Source organism: Vipera ursinii, assembly GCF_947247035.1.
Source record: "Vipera ursinii genome assembly, chromosome: 1".
Taxonomy (NCBI): domain Eukaryota; kingdom Metazoa; phylum Chordata; class Lepidosauria; order Squamata; family Viperidae; genus Vipera; species Vipera ursinii.
The window spans coordinates 98,935,024-98,956,042 of NC_139512.1; the positions used below are offsets into that span (position 1 = coordinate 98,935,024).

The 21,019-nt window shown below is 35.1% G+C and overlaps 1 protein-coding gene across 1 annotated transcript in view; it reads right to left on the bottom strand.

Moving 5' to 3' along the window:
* Positions 1–713: 713 nt before the first annotated feature.
* SWAP70 (switching B cell complex subunit SWAP70) overlaps positions 714–21,019 on the bottom strand; it is a 53,251-nt gene continuing 32,945 nt past the window's right edge. The window contains exons 5-12 of the mRNA XM_083367634.1: positions 15,024–15,170; positions 14,574–14,682; positions 13,701–13,882; positions 11,097–11,204; positions 10,770–10,936; positions 9,666–9,864; positions 8,788–8,884; positions 714–6,939 (exon numbers count right to left, since the gene is read on the bottom strand). Of these exons, the coding sequence (XP_083223760.1) occupies positions 6,830–6,939; positions 8,788–8,884; positions 9,666–9,864; positions 10,770–10,936; positions 11,097–11,204; positions 13,701–13,882; positions 14,574–14,682; positions 15,024–15,170 (1,119 nt within the window). The 3' untranslated portion in view covers positions 714–6,829. The remainder of the gene's footprint in view (positions 6,940–8,787; positions 8,885–9,665; positions 9,865–10,769; positions 10,937–11,096; positions 11,205–13,700; positions 13,883–14,573; positions 14,683–15,023; positions 15,171–21,019) is intronic.

The following is a 21,019-nucleotide window of genomic DNA, read 5'->3' on the forward strand; positions in this document are numbered from 1 at the left end:
AAGCAAAAAAAGGGGGCATTAAAACCCTATAGTAGCTTAATATGTCCTACAGCAGTCATGTCAAATTGCCAGCCTGCAGGCCACATGCGTCATGCCAAAACCGTAGCCACCCCATTGCCGGCAATGGAGGAAAAGTCCCGATATGTCGCACAACATCATGTGATGTCGCGGGTCTGACATCCCTGTCCTACAGCTTACTTTTACCAAATGCTGTCGAGAAAGACAGCCTTGGTGGAGCAGTGGGCTAATGCCTCCTTAAGTAACACCAGCTGCCTGCAATTAGTGCAGGTTCGCATCCCACAAGGCTCAAGGTTGACTCAGCCTTCCATCCTTCCGAGGTAGGTAAAATGAGGACCCAGATTGTTGGGGGCAATTAAGCTGACTTTGTAATAATGCCGCTGGGGTGTGTGTGTGAAAGCCCTAATAAGCAGGCATATATACATAGAATGAAGGCTACTGCTAAGCTTGTAAGCCGCCCTGAGTCTTCGGAGAAGGGCGGGATATAAATGGAATTAAAAATTAAATTAAATCAAAGACGATGTTTTTCTACTGAATATTAGCTTATGCTGTCAGGTATCCCTTTCCTACAAGAGTATTAAGTATCATAAAGAAAATGTGGCTGTATCAGGAAAAAAAATCTTTTAAATTTGCATTTAATAACCCATTCTGTCCAACTCAAAGCCAAACATAAGATGGAATAAATGTGCAAATACTAAAGTTGTTCTTATTTATTTTAACAAATACTAAAGCAAAAACAAAATGGAACATATGAAAAACTGGCAGTTTCTTAATTCTTAACAGTAATTAGCACAATAGCTTAACTACTGTAAATTAATAGCAATGATCTGGTAGTTTTGATATTATAAATATACTGTAGCTCAACTGGTTTCTCAGGATGTACCAGAATACAATGCTCCTAGTACAGTACTGTTAGTTCCTATCCAAGAACATTTCTATATCAACAGCATAAAAAAAATCATGATTACTATACATACAGTAACTACACATTTAAGAAAATTTAGTATTAAACCATAATACTCATTAAACAGGTTGAAGTTACTTTATAAACACTTTTCAGTTAGCAAAACACTACAAAATAAAAATGAAGATTTGTGCAAAGCCTCAAACTGATGCTTCACTTTGATGACCTTCAGTAATGGCTCCCTTTGATGTAGCTTCATAAAACAATCCAACTCCTAGTTGCCAATTCTGACAGGCTACCGTTGCCTATACAGAAATTATTTACATCAATGTGAAGTGGACTATTTCCATTCTTTGTGGAGGCCCCAAAGTTAAGCCGCTAGCTTTTCCTTTGATATATGGTGGTATCATTGCTTCAGTGACCAATCAAGTGATGCAAGATCACTCCTAAAAAATGAAACTACACAAAGAAGCTAACACTGTCTTAATCCATTTATAGTTGCTCATTTCTTATTTTGAAAGTTGGTTCACTATTTCATATCTTGCCTTTTTAGACACAATTTTTTACAAAAAAACACCAATAAAACCACAACACAGTTTAAAAACAAAAACATATATAATCCAAGATTCCTTCCTCCTGGGAAGAAGATGTCTGAGATGAATTTTGCTAATCTATGAGCTTCTTCTCTTTTGTTATTAAAAAGTTTTGTAAAAATTACAATATAATCCCCAAAACCAACCCATCCAAACCCCCCCTCTCCCTCCCCCACTTCCCAAAGCTGAATACAGGGTTACAAATATAATAATCATAATCTAACTAACATTAACCAACTATATAAATAACCAAGTTCATAATGCACTTTAACTCCCCTTTAAACAAAATAAGTGAACATAATAAAAATAAAAACATAAGCAAATTAATATCCAAGTTATTAAGCAATACTAATACTAAAAATAATAATACCATATAATTAAAACTAATAAAAATTCCGCTATAATAAACTATTAATAATAATAACAATCTAAAATTTACTCATGCTAAATGGAACTTTTTGGTTCCATATTTATTCTGAATATAATCGATCCATCTTCTCCAGACCGAAATGTATCTTTCTTGTGAATGATCCTTCAGATAAGCAGAAATCTTAGCCATTTCTGCTAAATTTGACACTTTAAACGTCAATTCTTCTATAGTAGGCAAGCTATCCTTCTTCCAATATTGCCCAACCTTGCAGCTGTTATCAAGTTCAACATCAAGTTAGTTTCTTTAGTATCACAATCAATAATAACACCCAATAAAAATAGTTGTGGGGTAAACTTTATCTTTCTCTTAAAAATCTTTTCAATGTTCCACCAAATTTTAATCCAAAAAGCTTTTATATTTCTATAAGTCCACCAGATATGAAAATAAGTGGCATCCAAACTGCCACATCTCCAACATTTGGGCTGTAAATTAGGATACATATAAGACAACTTTTTAGGATCCAAATGCCATCTATAAAAAATTTCTCTTAAGTTTTGGGCCTGGGTAAATTTTACATTTCTAACCCAAATTACCTCCCATATATCCAATGGGATCGGTTCTTGAATATTTTGAGCCCACTTTACCATACAATCTTTAACTAATTCCATTTCCGAATCCAATTCTATTAAAGCATTGTAAATTCTCTTTATATGCACTAGATTTTGATCTTTGATCTGTTTTACCAATTTTTCATCCAGTAGTGTAATGCCAACCTTCTGATCTAACTTCCACCTAGCTTGCAATTGAGTATACTGGAACCAGGACTGTACAATATTTTCTTGTTTTAACTTAACTAACGACTTTAATTGCCAATCATTCCCTACCAATCTAAGTAATTCCTTATAAGAACTCATATCCAAACTCACACCCATAGATACACCCTCTATCGCGTGTCCAGGAATCCCCCAAATTGGTATTTTACAATTTAACTTATAATAATACTTTTTCCAGACACGCAATAAAGCACTTAAAATATGAGATTTAAAAGCCTTGTCAACTTTTTTGTCATAAATTAAATATGCATGCCACCCATATAATAAGTCCCATCCCCCAAGATAAAGTGTTCTTTTATTTGTTAAATTAAGCCAATCACTAACCAATGTTAAAACCACTGCATCATAATATAATTTCAAGTTAGGCACCTTAAGTCCTCCTCTTTCCCGTGCGTCTTGTAAAATCTTAAGTTTAACTTTGGGTTTTTTCCCCCACCCAGATAAATTTATTAATACCCTTCTGCCATTCATCCAGATTAGCATCTTTTTTCAATATAGGTATCATTTGAAACAAAAAGAGAAACTTTGGTAAAACATTCATTTTAACAACTGCAATTTTCCCCAACAAAGATAATTGTAGTTTTTTCCAATTATTTAAATCCTTTTGTACTTTTAGCCATAATGTCTCATAATTATTCTTATATAATTTCACATTAGAGGCTGTAATATATACTTCCAAATATTTAACCTTTTTCACTATTTCATAACCTGTCAATTTTACTAAAATTTCCTTTTCATTCATGGTCATATTTTTAGATAATATTTTAGTCTTATTATTATTTACCTTAAAACCAGAAACTTTCCCATATTGACTTATAATTTCCATCAAGTCTATAACCGATTGAATCGGTTGAGATAATGTGACAACCAAGTCATCCGCAAAGGCTCTTAACCTATAATCATTGTTTTATTTTTATTCCCTTTATTATAGTTGATTCACAAATTTTAATCAATAAAATCTCCAATGTTAAAACAAACAACAATGGTGATAGGGGACATCCCTGTCTTGTGCCTTTTTCAATTTTAAATGCCTCTGTTAATCCCCCATTAATTATAATTTGTGCCGATTGTTGTTGATATATAGCCCTAAGAAAATGTAAAAATTTATCCCCAAAATTCATTTTATCAACAACTTTCAATAAAAATTGCCAATTCAACTGATCAAAAGCTTTTTCAGCATCCAAAAATATCAATGCCGCGGGGTCTTGGTTGTTCTTATCCAAATACTCAATTAAACTAACAATTTGTCTTACATTATATTTCATACATCTTCCAGTTATAAATGCAGACTGATCACTATGAATCATTTGCTTCAAAACTTGCATTAATCTATTTGCCAATATTTTTGAAAAAATCTTATAATCTGTATTCAAAAGCGATATAGGTCTATAATTCTTAGGCTGGGTAAGGTCTTGGTCCTCCTTTGGAGTCAGCGATATAAAAGCCCTTCTCCAAGACGGAGGCACTTCTCCTCCAATCTGGATATTATTAAACAATTCCTTTAATGGTTCTATCATCTCTGCAAATAATATCTTATAATAAATTGCTGATAATCCATCCATACCAGGAGCCTTACCCACTTTTAACTGCTTAATTGCTAAAATAATTTCCTCAGAGGTAATTAAACAATTCATCTCCTTCCGTTGTTCATTTGAAAGTCTAGGGAAATGTGCTTCCTGTAAGTATTTATCTATATCTAAAGTTTGTATACTTTCACTAGCATATAACTTTGTATAAAAATCTAAAAAACTCTTTTTAATCAACTTTTGTTGATATACCTCTTTACCTTTATAATCTATTTTCTCTATAATTCGTAATTTCTGTTTCTTCCTTAATTGATAAGCCAACCACCTACCAGGCTTATTTGCTTTACAAAACGTATTATGCTTCGCATAACGCCAATTAGTTGCAACCTGATCAGCCATTAACATATTAAATTGCTCTTTCAACAAATTTATAGAAACCCTTAATCCCTTATCTGACGGGTTCAAAACAAAAGCTTTCTCCTTCAATTTAATTTCTTCTTCAAGCTCTTTACGTTTTTTCATCTGCTTACTCCTATATCTATTATTCATATGAATCAAAACCCCTCTCATATAAGCTTTACTAGCATCCTAAACCATTTCCATCGATGTACCTTTATGCATATTCAAAGCAAAAAATTCTTTCAAATGTTCTCTACATTTCTGCGAAAGCACCTCATATCTAAATAAATTTTCATTCATTCTCCAAGATCTTCTATTCCCATCTTCAGCAAATAACTCCAGCCATACAGGGCTATGATCCGACAATGTTCTAGGAAAGATCTTAACATTCTTGACCCTGGAGAAAAGATCAGTAGTAATTAAAAAAAAATCAATTCTAGAAAATGATTGGTGCCAATCCGAAAAAAGTAAAATCTCTATCTTCCACATTCCGTTCCTGGCAGATATCTCTTAGTTCCAAGTCATCTTTCAAATCAAAAAAAGCTTTAGACCAGACATGTCAAACACAAGGCCTGGGGGCCGGATCCAGCCCGCGAAATGGTTTCATGTGGCCTGTGAAGCCATCCTGGAAACAGTGAGGGAACTGCCCCCACTGCCTTGGCCCTGGCCCAGAGACTCTCCTTCTGCCAGAGACCCTCAGATCTGTCTCACTCCTGCCCAGGCCCTCAGAGGCACCCTTGATGCGAAAGATGTAGAGCTGGCCATGCCCACCCAGTAGACCATACGCACTCTAGCCACGCCCACCCAGTAGGCCACGCCCACCCTGGCCATACCCACCTGGCCCCTTGAGGGCAACCACAATGCTGATGCGGCCCTCAATGAAATTGAGTTTGACACCCCTGCTTTAGGCAATTTAGAATGTTGTAATCCATTTATAGTTGCTCATTTCTTATTTTGAAAGTTGGTTCACTATTTCGTATCTTGCCTTTTTAGACACAATTTTTTACAAAAAAAACACCAATAAAACCACAACACAGTTTAAAAACAAAAACATATATAATCCAAGATTCCCTCCACCTGGGAAGAAGATGTCTGAGATGAATTTTGCTAATCTATGAGCTTCTTCTCTTAAAAAGGCCCAAATTTTGAAGTTTCAAACTCAGTCAGCATTATTCATGCTGCACATTTTGCTAATTTTGACTTATTTGATAGCATTCTCATGATTCTAAATGATTAGCTGACTCTTTTTCAAAGTAATATTTTATTCCAGAAATAATTGAGAATCTACTGATAATATAAATGTCATTAAGTCTAAATACATTAATGTTCCATTTACCTGCAAAATAATTTAGTAGTATTTGGACTATACGTGAAATCAGGAAAATTGGACTATACGTGAAATCAATTGGTTGACTGAAACTATAACCCTATGCATGTGTTCACATGGCCAAGATTAGATTATAAATTTCTGGATCAAGATCCTAACCATCTCTCAACAAAATCAGAAATGATATTCAGCTATCTGTTCTCTTCAGGAGATGAGTATAATGATAAAAAAACCAAAAGGAGGCTGTAGGCTGTTCAATTTTTCTTTCTTTTTCTCCCTTTCAAACTACACAATTATTAAGATTCTGAAATTACTACTTGAGAATATATTCTGTATTTACATGGGAAAAGCAATTCAGTCACACACACACTGTGCCACTAATATTCTGACATATTGGTCCAAACTGCTATATCTCTCAATGTACCTTTAGCCTGGATCAACCAAAGATAACACATAAGCTCACCTAAGCTTTTATTGCCCCAGATATAAAGTAGGATAAGTTCATAGTTTTCTAATCAGCCTAGATTATCAATACATGTATAAAAGCTCATTATGTTCCCAATGTGTTCTAGTTCATTCAACTTGTCCAATTCCAAATTTAAAAAGAACACAATTTAAATTACGACGTTTACATTTTCATTAACTCCACACAATTATTCAAACAATTTATGTAAACATTTAGCTGTCTCAGAAATTCTGTTATAATTCATGTTGTGCAGTAGAATTTATATTTTGTACTTAAATTCTTTACATATCTTGAGCTAGCGTGCAGTATATGCAATAAATTGATATAACAATATTTTATTTAATTATCAGATTTCTGCTCTGTGCTGCCCCCAATGTATTTCAGCCACGTTCGCTAATCAGAAGTGCCCCGTTTCCCTTTCCAACTCCTCTCTCTTTGCTCAAGTTCAGCTTCAGTGAAGGCCGCCGGTCCCCAATTAGTGTTCAAATAGGAATTCTTGGAACCTATAAGACATAATATTTTACATTTAGTAATTTAAACCTAATTTACTACACGTGTCAAAATCTTCTTCTAACTTTGCTTTATGATTGGTCATGTGAGAATATAGTTGGGGAAAGTATATGAAAAATGCACCCAGTCAAAAGCATATAAATAAAAATATTTTTAAATGCTTTCATCCTTATGTATACCAAGATGGTTTGAAATAAACGTAAATAAAATAAAGCAAAGAATATTAATAAAATGGTTCAACCCAACATGAATTTTCAAATTAATAAATTTTGACTTGTACCAAATATATCATAATGCCACTACCAGTTTTATTGCTAGGGTTAAGAATATTCTAAAATTAATGCACCATCAAAAGGTGTCCGTCTATCTTGACTCCTTTCTCTCCTTTACTGTATAATGCATTTTCCTCAATAAATTTTAACCGAGGTGACCTCTTTCTAAAGTTCCTGAGACACAAGTAGGGACAGAAAAGCGTTCATATTTGGAATTCTATGTCATTTAGGGATTTGCAAGCAAAACTAACAGCTTCAATTAGACATGAAATATACCGTGTTCAAAGTCTGGCTATGTCCGTTAAATCCTGATGCTGTTACCTGCATCAAGTGAGGGTTCCAAGAAACCTTCAAGGAAACATCCACATATAAATCGTTACAATAGTCTAATTAAATAGTTTTTAAAATGTTGCTTCTGTAGCTAGACCAGGGGTAGGCAACCTTGGCTCTTTTTATGACTTGTGGACTTCAATTCCCAGAATTCCTGAGCCAGCCATGCTGGCTCAGGAATTCTGGCAGTTCAAGTCCACAAGTCATAAAAGAGCCAAGGCTGCCTACCCCTGAGCTAGACTATCTTGCTCAGGAACAATTATTGTTGAGCCAATGGTAAAGTTATGTTGTTGGCACTACTACTGAGGCCACTTGGGACTCCATCCATCAGTCTGGATGCAAAAATACATAGAAGTGACATATCTAAATTGATTGCTCAGCTATCTTCTGGATATAAAAATTATCTTATTGAAGATTGCACGCCATTCTGCGTTATGACAAATCACAGTCAGTCCAATGTGTTTGTGCTGTCCAATTTCAATTTCATATTGTGATCTACATTATGGAAAATGTTTATTCCCAGCACCTTGACTTAAATTTAAAACAACTACTGAAACCTTTAGTAGTGCTCACATATCAAAGCTGCTCTCAAGAGCATTCTGATAAATTTATACTTATAGACAATAATGATTATATTGCACTTTAATGCCATTACAATAACATAATTCATTTGACTGAAAATTTCCTGTTGAACTAAGAGCTTATACTCTTTGTACAGCAGATTAACTCAGGGGTTGATTATCACACGTTTGCTTGGTTGAATTCCATTAAAAATCTTTCAAGAAATATCCTTCAGAAGTTCAGCTTCCATAAAGGGGAAAGTAAATAAACCTAGTTACATACATTATTCTATCCTGGTTGCAACATAAATCTTATATAGAGCACTTATAATTGGACAGTTATAAATATAAAGGCAGAACAATCAAAATAATGTAAATGTTGTAAATACTGTAAGCCTCAAGAACAAAGGCCAACAGAGCTTTATGACATGATGAGGCTAATGAGTAATTTGACTTGAAGACATCTAAAAATCTCAGCTGGCAGTGTTTGCACTGATTTCCTTTCTTCTATTTGGAATTTGGTTCAGCTATGTTTCTCCAGACAATAGCACACACTAAACAGGAAATGCAGCCTAGGCTGACTCAGTAATATTCAGACTTCTTGGAAATCATAATGGGTTACTTAAGACAAAAATAGCTGCATGAATGCTGATTCACAAAATAAAGGATTGTTTCCTACCTGGTTCAATTAATCGAATTAATCCCTCATGATGAGCTACTCTGTCTTTCCAACTTTTAGTTTTGCTTGCTGCTACTTCCAATTTCTTCTTTACCTCCTAAAACAGAATTAACATCAACATTATACATAAACATATTTTTTTGCAACACAGACTGTCAAAACAACACAACAAGAACATCTCTCCACAAGATCACAAAAGGATGGGCTTTAACTCGATGTGAGCAGGGATCAGCCCAGGTCAGCACATGAAGGAGCACATAATTGCAAACATTTGTAAATAATATATTCACAGTGCCCATAAAACCCAATCTTAGCAGCTGCTAAGCTTCCCATAAGTTACTGGGACATAACTATATATCCCTATTGGCATGATTTCTTAGCTACAATAACTTTTCCAAGTTTCATCAGCTTCTTAATTCTATACCTGATATGGCTTTTAGTCACAATTATCTTTGATCCATCTCTGCTCATTTTACTATTGAACCAAACTGGTACAAATATTTTATCCTGGTAATTCTCTACAGATAATTTTCAGTTAATGTCTACTATTATGTCTGCATATACTGGATAAACATAAATGCCCAATAAGAAATTATTCAATTCCGTGAAGCGGCCAGAGCCACTACAGTCTGGTATATTAAAGAAGGTATAAATCAAATGACTTAAATAGCCCTGTTACCAGCACTTGAACACATTTAGGTGACTGCTGACAAGCTGTTGTGCACACCTGCTTATGGGGAGATGACTTGGGAAAGCTTTACAAAGCCCACACTGAGCCTTCTGAGGAATGCAACTGCCTTGACCCTTATTATTAACATATTTTGCAAAGTGTCCCTTCATATACTTCGTATAATCCTAGGAGTGCTACACTAGCTCACCTCATATTGTTCAAAGGCTTGCTTCCTCTCTAATTCCAGTTCTTCCAAGTGCTGCATGGCGATCTGTAGAGCATGCTCCTTCATTTTTCTCTGGTTTTCCAACTCTTGCTTTTCTGCCTCAGTCACCTGAATGGCCTGTTGCTGCTCTAAATGCCACTTTTCCAACTCTGCTCTCTTGGTTGTCTCTTCTTCTAGCAGTCTGGTAGCCAAGGAGACATATTAATTCAGGACTGACACAACATGTATGCTTTTCCCGCATGGACTAATTAGTCAAGAAAACATATAACCTAAAAGAAGTTCCACGGAAATTGCTGAGTTTTGCACTTCAAGTCCATCAAGCAATCACATTCAGAAATGAAAGCATCTCACACACAAGGTAGGTGGTTTCCTTTTTCATTACCTCATTTACCATCCACAAGTAGTCCTTGATTTATAACTACAGGTCAAAACCAGAATTTTGGTTGCTAAACAATGTGGTCATAAACCAAGCCGTTATGTGACTGGACGCAATTTAATGAGCAATTTAATGAGGTTTACCATGGTCAATAAGGAAATCATGTGGCTAATTGAATCATATGATGGTTAACTGAATTCAGCTTCCCCAATTGCCTTTGTTTGTCAGAGGTTAGCTGGGAAGCTCATAAATCATGATTGTGACCATATGATTCTGCAACTGTCATAAATGCAAGCTAGTTGCCAAGCATCTAAATTATGTTCACATGACCATGGAGGAGGTAAGATAGTCATAGCTTCAAGGACAGAGGTAAGTCCTTTTCCAAGGCTGTGGTAACCTTGAACCAATGTTAAACGAAGAGTCGTAAGTCAAGGACTACCAATAGTTCAGTTAAATATGCTACATCCATTTGCTTCAACTTGATCTTTTATTGATCTACAAACAACTCCACATGACATATTTTGTTTACTTATCTGTGGTACTATAATATGCTGAGAAGCAGAAAGAGGGAAATGATTCAAGGACAGAGGACACTTTTTAAACATAGGTTACTTGGGCAGTCTGCAGTTTCTAAGTCTCTGCCATCGTTCCTTCTGGAACATAATTGACTGCCAGCCTTAGCATCCAACTCTATCAAAGTACACACTGACCTGGCCTGAAGTCTCCTGACAGTTTCCTCATCTTGACGGGCTTGTTTCTCATCCTCCAAAGCTTCCTGTAGCTGCTTATACATTTCCTCAAGTTCTTTGACTCTCACTAAGTACTGCTCAAGCTCAGATGATTTCTGAGCAACCTGTTCTTCCATTTTCTGTCTTACCTAGAAAACAAGAATGTTTTCATTATCTTTCAGGACAAGCAGTGCTTCCTATTTCTATGAGAGGGAAGAAGAAAGTGTGCTGGCTTTTCCTTTTTGCCCAAACGTGCACACTGTAAATATATCATTAAAGAAACCACTTTATTCTTTTGCTGACATATACCATTTTTTCTCTCTCCAGTTCAAGACTGAATCGATCTTGCAATTCCATTTGAGTCTGCAGACGTTTTGTCTCTTCTTCTGATGCTCGAGTGGCTGCCTCTTCTAGTTGCTGGGCCAAAGAAAGAAAACAATTAGCATCTGTTTCCAATTAATGTACATAAGGAAGTACAGATAAACTATCAGTATGTACCTAAAAACATAGTTCTTATATTTTTTTATAAAAGCAAAAATTTTATCAATGGGAAATTAGATAGATAGATAGATAGATAGATAGATAGAATATATATATATATATAATATATATATATATATATATATATATATATATATATATATATATATATATATATATATATATATATATATATATATATATATATATATATATCCAAAATTAAAAAGAAAAGAATGATTTGCATCAAGAAGGGAGTAAAGTAAGGCAGGACCTCCAAGTTTCCACTGAGGCTTCATGTAAAACATTCTGAAAAGATCAACCGCTATCAGCTCTAAAATGGTGCATAAACAATAAAAAGTTGGTAAAAGATTAAACTCTACATAGGTTTCTGTAGAGCTAGAGATAAGTGTTTCCAAAAATAGCACAGTCACTGCTCAAACCTCATGCAAAAACTATTCCTTCTAGCTCAAACTTGCTCTGTCAAAATAAGTAAACTATAGTATTTTGTTGCATGAGAAGTATGAGAAATTTGGGAAGTGAATTTTTCTAGTAAAGTAATCCCCACATATTTTGAGGAACACATAATTAGAACTTTCTGAATGGTTTGGTTAAATGAAAATAAGGAAATAGTATAAAGGAGTACTTATGCAAAATTTAATGCTTACAGTAGCACTATTATTGGTTCCTAATTTTCTCAATCTGCCGTTAGGAAAGCACATTTCAATGACTCATGTAATTTGGCTTGGCTGAACTGGCATTTCTTTCTATCAACAATTAAACTTTAGCTTTAAATTAACACAATGATTCAACAAACTTGACTTCACTCTTGCTTTTGTTAGGTTGCTATGCTGCTTAAAAAATACAGCAAGCCACCATCAATGTCAAATACCCAAATCCTACATCTATGATAGAAAGTTTTTCTAGAACTTCAGAGTGATACAATACTCCTGCCTCATTATACAAGTAATCTCAATTTTCTTGGATTGATTACTTGACAAATACTGGAACTTTTCCTTTAGAATCTGGCTGAAATACATAAAGCTTAGCTTTTATGTGCTATATTCGGTTCTTGTGTATTTATTCTCTGTTTGACTGCTCATTTTATTTTACATTGAAAGTACTCAGGTTCTGTTTTTACATATGAGATGTAAAACATGTCTCATTCTACAATCACAATTAAAGATATTTTAGATGTGTATATATCAAATTTTAGCTGCAAAATATCCGAACAATTCTGACCCTGTAGTGATCAAAGCTGTCAATGAAGAGCTGGCGTCTTGGTTATTATTTAAAGACAGTTATGCTTTCATAGGCATAAAATATTCATGCCTATGAAAGCATTAGGAGGGAGAAAAACAGAGACTCTTATCATTTCTTTAGTCTATAACAGAGGTCTCCAACTTTTTGGCCACCATGGACCAGTTCCACGGAGAAAGGTTTTCCCGTGGACTGGACAGTGTGTGGTTGTGTGTGCTGCCTGCATCCCATGGATGGGGCTTTGATTGGGCGGACTGGTTGATGGGATGCCACGAACCGGTACCGGTCCACGGACCGGGGGTTGGGGACCCCTGGTCTATAACATTATTTCAAGCTGAACCAAGTACCTGACCTCTCAACTGTAAATCAACTAAAACAAGCATGTGCAAATTACAAAAATGTGCAAATTACTGGGAAAGTCACCTCTGTATTATCATTCCAAACGAGAACTTCTGTGGTTTCAGTACATAGCATAGTACATAGCTTTCTTTAAATCCAGTAAAACATCTATATTCACCCAAATTGGGGACAAACACTTTCTCCTGCCCACTCAGGTTTTTCCATAAAGTAACATTTTCCAGGAATATTTAAGAAGAATGATGCAAGGTTACCAATTCCCTGTGGCAATGCTGTGACAGAAACCTTAAGAAGAAGCTTCACTAACCTGTTCTGCTTCCTTGATGCCCTGAAGGCTTGATTTTGGACAATTATGTTCAAGGCACTTTCCTAGGACAGCACACTATATTATTTCCATATATTAATATATACATTGCTATAGTCATGAATCACAGTGTGATGGTTAAGCTACTGGACAAGGAATGGGTAGACTGGCTTGTTTCCCCTTAGCTATTGAAGCCAGCTATGAGGCCTTGGGCCAGTCAATCCCTCTCAGTCCTAATCAATGTCAGGTTCTGCAGTGAGCTACCTGGAGAACAACCTCCTCATGACATGGTACATTGACAGCTCTGCTGTATGAACTAGGTGAGCCTGGCAAAAAATCAGAAAACCTACTACCCAGAATGACAAATTTTAATAACATCATCAACCAAGAATAAGAAGAACTAAGAAGAACAAGGACTTCTACAGTCCCCTCAAATCCATGGCCTCAGAAATACAATTTACAGCCAAAGTATTAATCCTACATTGTAGAATGTTATAAAATCTCAGATTTACCTTTCGGACGGTTTCCAGTTCCTTCTGTTTATTCTCATTTGCTATTTGGAGCTCTTTCATTTGCCTCTCCAGTTCTGCTTGTTCTGCCTGCAGTTTTTGGCGTAATTCTTTCCGTTTCTGGCGTGCCTCTTTATGAGGTGAGGGGCTTTTCAATTTCAGCAGATTTACCGTTGTCTGAATGGCTAAATAATGAGAATAGCCACAATAATCTTTCTAATTTAAGCCCCTACTTTTTCAGTCTTCAGTGCTGTTCAGTTTCTAACATTAGAGCTTCATCAGTAATTTTAAAAATAAAATCACATTTGTTTGCCAAAAAAGCCCCATGGTGTGTATCAATATCAATAGTGTAACAGAGATATATAATTATAGTTGTGAAATGTCAGAATGAAAACAGTTTAATATCAAATAGAATTTGTACTTTGCAATAATGTCAGCTCTCCATACAATGAAATACATTTTATCACCACAATCACTGAATGGGGTGGGGGTGGGTATTTAGTCTGTGGTAAAACCAGTGAGATGTACAATCAGATATGTAATACAGAGCAAAAACATTTGGCCAGAAGAGAGAAACTGAAATAGTAATTAAAGAATTTTTTAACTCAGAATAACAGAGTTGGAAGGGACCTTGGAGGTCTTCTAGTCCAACCACCTGCTCAGGCAGGAGACCCTATACCATTTCAGACAAATGGTTGTCCATTCTCTTCATTGGCCTGAAGTTTAATAAGATATCTATAGTCTTATTAACAGTCAGATTTACAAGTAACTTCACAACAGGCACATGAACAGGAGGGTCCATTAAGCAGTGAATAGAAAAATAGAATTTGCAAGCTACCCAGCTGGCTTCTATCAAGCAAAGTAGTAAAAGTTTACCTTGAATCCACTCCTGTTTCTTCTTCTTATCAGAGGCACTAATCTCAAAACATTTTTCTAAATTTTTTATAAGAAAGAGACATTTTTTGCCATCTTTGTCAGACAAGGCCTAATAAAGAGAAAATTAGATTTAGTTTCCTATGAAGCATGGCAAATATGACATTACACTGACATTCACAATATTGTTAGTTCAGAGCCTCTAAACATATGAAACATCCCAAATGATATGTATTTCATAAACTAAGAAAAAATCCTGAATGGAACATTTCAAAAAATAAAGATTTCTTTCCTCTTTTCATGAGTGCTATTGTTAGCACTCCATTGTATTCTCCATCCAAATAAATATTCCAGAATTTATCTAGCGGGTAAATAAAAAAATCTGTAAGTTAAATTATTTTCATATTCATCATCTAGAAAAGTATTATTTTCCAATCATTTCTTTATTTTTACCTCTACAGTACAGTTGCCATCCAGTGCAATGTCTCCTCGTTTGTCTTTTAAATCTTCACTAACGTAGTATGATATAACATTTGGTTTTAAAACAAACCAACGTTCTGTCCAGTTTTTCCTTTTGTGACCCTTCTTCCACATATAACCCTATAAAAACAATGAAGTAATTACTTTATTACATTGTTTTAACTTGGAACGTTTAAATTCTGATCCCAAATCCAGATACAATTAATAAATGCCAATTTATTTCAACAGATATTAATCAAGCTTTTTAATCCAATCACTGTAGGCATTTAAACATAATTTTTAACAAGACCAGTTTATGAAAAACCATCAGAGTAATTCAACTTTTTATCTTCAGTGAGAAAAAAACGCAAATCCTTAGACAAAAAAACAACACCTGCCCTGATAGTTATTGAATGGACAGGAAGTCCTCTCTGCAGCTGACACTCAGCCACTATTTCTACCTATGAAAAAATTTGTTATCTTAAAAATTCTACTGCTAGCAGCTGAAAAGCAATAGGTTCTACAATACATTATTCTGGTTACCTGACCAGGTGTGAATTCACTGACTCTAAAGCTCTTTTGACCAGTTGATTGGGTCCTTCTATTATATCTTTTAAACCCCGCCTCCCAACTTCAGTCCAATTGAAAACACCATCCCAGTTCCCAAGTCTAAAGTGGTAAACAGCAAAACGTTGAAGATGGAAAAGGATTCATTAGTTCATTCTTCCATCAAATTCTACTTACGGATTAGAAAATAAGGAAGATAATTATTAATTTTGATCTGAAAACTATGAAGTAGCAAAAATTAAATTAACAAGCCCTATATAATGTAGGAACATTAGTACAAGACCTGTACAATGTTTATGTTTTGAAAAAGTGGGAATAACCATGTCTCAAATCAGAATGGCTGGCAGCAAATTCACAGAGGAAGAAGCATATAACAAGGCTCCCAGCTACAACTTCAAACAATTCAGAATCACCATAGAATCTCGCTAAATGTTATGGAAACAACACTTTTGCATAAATCTGTCTCCTTATGCCCCACCCCTAGGATGGCAAACATAGGCAAAATCATAACATGAATGTTTTATCTATGTGGGTGGAATATAAAATCCTGTATGGTGAACCATCACTTTTCTTAAGCAATTCCTTAATTGGTCCACATCTGATTCAAAAACACAGAAGATCAAGTCCAGTACAGAGATATGCATCTTTCCATTCTCTACTGGAAGTTTACTTAAAATATAAACAATATTTAATATCTAAAATATATATTTAAAGTGATTACATGACGTAAACAAAACTGTGGTCTTTGAAGAGCACAAATTATCTTCATTATGTATCATTCAGTATCAAATGACTGTTGTACATTTTAAAAGATAAGAGCACATACCTCTTAGAAATCATCCACTTTGTAAGCTATTTAAATGTTGTGAGACAGAGAGAGAAATTCACATTTAAATATAGATCATCCTATTATTTAAAATGAAATAATTTACTAGATACTAAAGACTCTGAAAATCCTGAATTAGCCCGTGAATCTTTGCTGTCTCCCAATTTTATTAACATACAGTGCATTGAGAAAGTATTCAGACCCCTTTCACTTTTGTCAGTTTTGTTCAGCTGCAGCCTGATTCAAGTTGTTGAAATTCATTTTTTCCCCTTAATCTACTCTCCGTACCCCATAATGACAGAGTGAAAACAGAATTTTAGAATTTTTTTCTAAAATTCTGTTTTCACTTTGTCATTATGGGGTACTACTGAGTGTAGATTAAGGAGAAATAAAATGAATTTTAACAATTGTAGAATCAGGCTGCAACATAACAAAATTGACAGAAGTGAAGGGGGTCTGAATACTTTCTGAATGCGCTGTAAATACCCACCAGGTTATTTTTCTTTCTTAAAATGTGCAATATGAAAGAGAACTCATATTAGAAACACAAATTTGGAAATGGCTACCTAAGCATCAAATCCAAAATCCTAATCATAAAGAAATCCAAATTCAAGCATCCCAGAAAAATGGCCATCCAGCCTCCACTTGAACCAATTCGGCAAAAGGGAGACCCACCATCTCCCTGGATAATCGGTTCCACTGTCAAACACTTCTTAAGAGGCTTTTTCCTTTCCTAACATTCAAGCAGAATCTGCCTTCCAGTAATTTAAATTCATTTTTTCATGTCCTACATTCTGGAATACATATTTTCTATATCGGGGGTCTCCAACCCCCGGTCCATGGACCGGTACCGGGCCACAGCATGCCAGCAACCAGTCCACACAAACAAGCAAAGCCCCATCTGCAGGATGCAGGCAGGATGCAAAGCCCCATCTGCAGGATGCACTCTCTGGTCCACAGAAAAACTTTTCTCCACGGAACCGGTCTCTGGGTGCCCAAACGTTGGGGACCTCTGTTCTATATGACATTCTTTCAGATATCCAAAGACAGCTAAACATTACCAGAACTTTCAATCACTATTTATAGGTTACAGTTTATTGCACTTCTCTAAATAGATGCCAGTTTTTTTCATGTGTGGTGCTCAGTACTGGATACAATACCCAAGATGCAGTATAAACAGAATAGGGTGTAAATATTACTTCCTGAATTTTGAAATTATGCTTCTATTGATGCAGCCTGAAATTGTATTTTGTTGTTTTCAGCCACCTTACACTGTTGGTTCATACTCAGTTTGCAATCCATTATAGGTAGTCCTTGCTTAGCGACCCCAATTGGAACCAACAAATCCATCGCTTAGCGCCGTGGTCACTTAGTGAAAAATCGTATGACCATAACAGACTTATAATGTCTCTTCTCATGTGTTTGTTATGTGAGTCACTGCAGCTGTTAAGCAAGACATCACATTGCAACTTGAAATTTTACTTTCTCATTCTCCATTTGCTCTGCTTATCAGAATTCATTTGTGAAGCACAAAAATCACTTGACCACAGGATGCTGCGACAGTCATAAATGTGAGGACAGGTGGCAAAGCTGTTATTTTTACACCACTGTAACTTCAAACAGTCATTAAACAAGGCAGCCAGTAAGTGAGGATTACCTGTAATACTCCCAAGTTATTTTTCACATGTATTATTACCAAGCCAGATATCTCACATTCTACAGGCAGGCATATAATTTTTGTATCCTAATAGAGCTTTGCATTTTAATTACCGGTAATAAAAATAAGCACAATACTGGTTAAATATAAAGGAAAATAAATGTACATTGTATGCATAGAGCAAAACCAAACAAACAAACCACCACCACACTAAATAAGCTCACATGCTGTGGGGGCCTAATGTCTGGGTGGGAAACCAGATACCTGGCTCTCCCAGGTACCAATGTTACACTGACTAGCATACAGTCAGCTAACTCTTCCTTTTTCCCCTTTCTGAAGATGGGAACACTGCTTACTATCTTCCAAGCACCTGGCAATTCACAAATCTTTCAGGATGCCTCAATGATACCGGATAAGAGCTTGGCTAGATTAATTCCTTTCATATTCTAGGATGTCATTTATCTGGTCCTGGATATTGACATCCATTTCAAACATATAAATATCACCATCCACTGTTCTATCAGTCTCAAGCTCCTTCAGTTCTGATTTTCACAATGTCCTGACACATCACAAAGAGTTTTGTTGAAGACGACACAACTAAAGCAGGAGTTGAAAGGGTATGCCAGGGGTAAGCAACCTTGGCTTTTTTATGACTCGTGGACTTCGACTCCCAGAATTCCTGAGCCAGCCATGTCCACGAGTCATAAAAGAGCCAAGGTTGCCTACCCTTGGGGTATGCCTTTTCATTATTATGGTTCATCGCAGTCAGCCAGATATTCTATTCTATTTGCCTTTCAGAAAGTTATTCATTTTGGGCAATCCACCAGTCTGTTAAACATTTATGAACCTTAACTAAATCAGTTTCCTCACTAATTATTGTCCCTTTCACTTTTACTTGTTTTTAGAAATCAGAATTGTGGTGCCAATTCACCAACCGAAACACAACAAACACACAATTTCATATTTTTAAATATAAAACCCTACAGTAAACCCAATGCTTTACTGTAAGAGAGATATCCTTAAAATAAAGCACAAAGCAGAATGCTACTGAATCCCTCCCTGTAAAGCAGTGAGTTAAATTTAAAGAAAACTAGATTTAAGCTAAATGTCTTAGATCAATTGCAAACACTTTCTTGAAAGGCAAATGAAAATAAAATAGGCAAATAAAAAGGCAAATTAAAAAAAATGCTTTACAATAAAATATCAGAGCTTCAGGCAACAATGTAATTTGGTTGCATGCAGTGTTGTGATCTATCTTGTGCTGTGCTCAAAGGACACTTAATCACAATGCTTTACAAAGGAAATTATACATAGGGAAATATTTGTAAATCACCTGACAGAACTGAGTCAGATGTGCAAGCAATTTTTAGGGGCCTTTGTTGCATTAAAACTAAACCACAATTGACATGTGATTTCAGCAAACCTTTCCCACTCTTCCCCCTTCCTAGCCATGCACCTGGGTTTCTGAGATTTACGCTTCCTCTTTATGCCCTCATATGCTCCATGTTTCATGTCATATTCAAATATGAGACACCACAGACAAGTGCAAAACAAGTTTATACATTTTTATAGAATTTAAGTTCTGTAAAACCTATGTTCTCTTTGCATTTAAGATGCTGTTCACCACATTACTACTTAGGCTGTGGGTAACAGCATATCGATAACTTAGATATTGGATAATAAATGAATTATATCATCACAGCATTGTAACAATATAAATAAAATTATTAGTCTATCTTTTCTTTTTCTCATTTATTTACAACCTGTGGAAATCTCTTAGTATGTCAGAATTCTGCATCTATTTATTTACAACACTGCTAGACTTTCCTTTAAAGCAGGGGTGTCAAACTGCTGGCCCGCAGACTGGATGCGTCACCCAGAAGACGCGCCCAACCCAGCTTCAGCAAGGAGAAAAAAGTTGCGATATGTCACGATACATCACGTGATGCGGCAAGTTTGAGATTCCTGCTTTAAAGAAAAGCCTTCTTAAATTTTCTTACATAAATAAAAGATTATAATATTATAATATAATATAATATAATATAATATAATAAATATAATATAATATAATAAATATAATATAATATAATATAATATAATATAATATAATATAATATAATATAATATAATATAATATAATAAATATAATATAATATAATATAATATAATATAATAATATAATATAATATAATAATATAATATAATATAATATAATATAATATAATATAATATAATATAATATAATATAATATAATATAATATAATATAATATAATATAATATAATAATATAATATAATAAATATAATAAATATAATAATATAATATAATATATCAATGTATCTCAAACATGTATGATACCACCATAAAAGCCGTGGTAGTACAGTGGTTAGACTGCAATATTACAGGCCAATTCTGCTGACTTCCAACTGCCAGCAATTCAGCAGTTCAATTCTGACTGGCTCAAGGTTGACTCAGCCTTCCAGCCTTCCGAGGTCGGTAAAATGAGGACCCAGATTGTTGGAGGCAATATCCTGACTCTGTAAAACCGCTTATAGAGGGCTATAGAGCACTATGAAGCGGTATGTAAGTCTAAGTGCTATTGCTATTCACTCTGCCAAGAACAGTCATTTTCATGTGCCAGCAAAATATAACATAAAGTAAATGTCATTTTTCTGCCATTAAGGAGGCTGTACGGCTGCCAGTTCTCTCCTGATTTCCTGCCTTTTTAAAAAAAAAAAATTGTCCCTTCTGCCAGGAGAAAAATCTATGGTGCAACCGAGCTGACACCTCTAATAAAAACCAGTAAGAAATTTTGGGTGCCTCCCAAATCCTCCCTTCTTTTCTTTTCTTCAGGCCTACCTCATGTGAGAAAAGTAGCAAGGAAACAGATAATGACAGTTCTTAGAGAGGCTCCTTTGTCATATGGCCGATCTAGGGAC